This window comes from Priapulus caudatus, unplaced genomic scaffold, assembly GCF_000485595.1.
Source record: "Priapulus caudatus unplaced genomic scaffold, Priapulus_caudatus-5.0.1 Scaffold3008, whole genome shotgun sequence".
Taxonomy (NCBI): Eukaryota; Metazoa; Priapulida; class Priapulimorpha; order Priapulimorphida; family Priapulidae; genus Priapulus; species Priapulus caudatus.
Genome location: NW_014580069.1, coordinates 17,067 through 18,272, shown reverse-complemented (window position 1 = coordinate 18,272; position 1,206 = coordinate 17,067). Strand labels below are relative to the sequence as shown.

Here is a 1,206-nt window from a genome sequence, read left to right as displayed (position 1 = left end):
GAGAGAGAGAGAGAGAGAGAGAGAGCGCGCCCGAGAGAGAGAGAGAGAGAGAGAGAGAGCGCGCCCGAGAGAGAGAACGAGAACGAGAGAGGAAAAACACCACCCACCGATGTTTACACAACTGCTCCCATTGGGGCAATAGAGGAAGGTGGGACGCGGCTTCATTCGCTCCCACTCACATGGGAGTTCAGGAACTCCCGGTTTTAGTTCATCAGCAATGACCATCCAGCCAGCGTCAGTTGCACAGGTTTCGTAGCTTTTCTGCAAGAAAAACCTCCTATGCTGTCCCGAGCTGAAAGAATGATAACAACAAACGTAGATAATTACAGGCTTACATGTTCATTCGCAAGTAAAGCACCTCAGTTCACACGTCTAAACCTAATAAACACGCTATCGGGTTTTCTTCTATTTAAATAATTGCTTGCGCAAGCACGCGCTCATATGTAACAAATATGTATCTCACTCTGGCACATCGGTTATCCCATCGAATTATCGATCAGTCGGTAAGATATATCAAAGGATATATCGGTCGACATATCAGTCTGATTATCGGTCAGTCTATTAACCTCAGGGGACATCGTTATCCAGAGTCTGCGCTTGCACACTCGCGCACAAGCGAAGTGAATATACGACGTGAAATCTCCGGTTTTATGGCGACGCAAAGCCGTGTTACCTTCCTTGTTATTACCTAAAACAACACTTGCCGTGTCCGTTCCTATAATTGATATAGATCGGAATATGAGCAGTAGAACGATCTCAATAACGTACCCTGCGATGCTTGCATACTGCATGGGTTCCGAGTAAGGGAGGTCTGAGAATGAAGAACGCATTATCCTGTCTTGAGAAAACCAGTTTACTTTGTTGCTGTCAACACCGTTAAAGTCAACGAATACGACTTCCTCATCTGCCGTTAGAAGTGACACTTTAACCTGCGAAGTTAAAATAGTCGTTTGCATATTGCTATTTAACGTATGTCTAGCAGTAACAGGAGCGGAAGTAGTAGTAGCAGTAGCGGTATCATTAGCGGTACTAGTAGCAGTAGCAGTAGCAGTATAGCAGTACCAGTAGTAGTAGCAGTAGCAGAGACAGTAGTAGTATTAGCAGTAGTTTCGTTATAGCTTTGCTAATGAGCGTGTAATCTCCCCACGGGTTCATTTACTCTATTTCTATAGTCACTCAGTAATGTAATATATATTCATACGGCTG

At 44.5% G+C, this 1,206-nt stretch overlaps 1 protein-coding gene across 1 annotated transcript in view; it reads right to left on the bottom strand.

The window, feature by feature from the left end:
* LOC106819231 overlaps positions 1–956 on the bottom strand; it is a 2,147-nt gene extending 1,191 nt beyond the window's left edge. The window contains exons 1-2 of the mRNA XM_014823879.1: positions 769–956; positions 108–292 (exon numbers count right to left, since the gene is read on the bottom strand). Of these exons, the coding sequence (XP_014679365.1) occupies positions 108–292; positions 769–956 (373 nt within the window). The remainder of the gene's footprint in view (positions 1–107; positions 293–768) is intronic.
* Between the last annotated feature and the right edge of the window lie 250 nt (positions 957–1,206).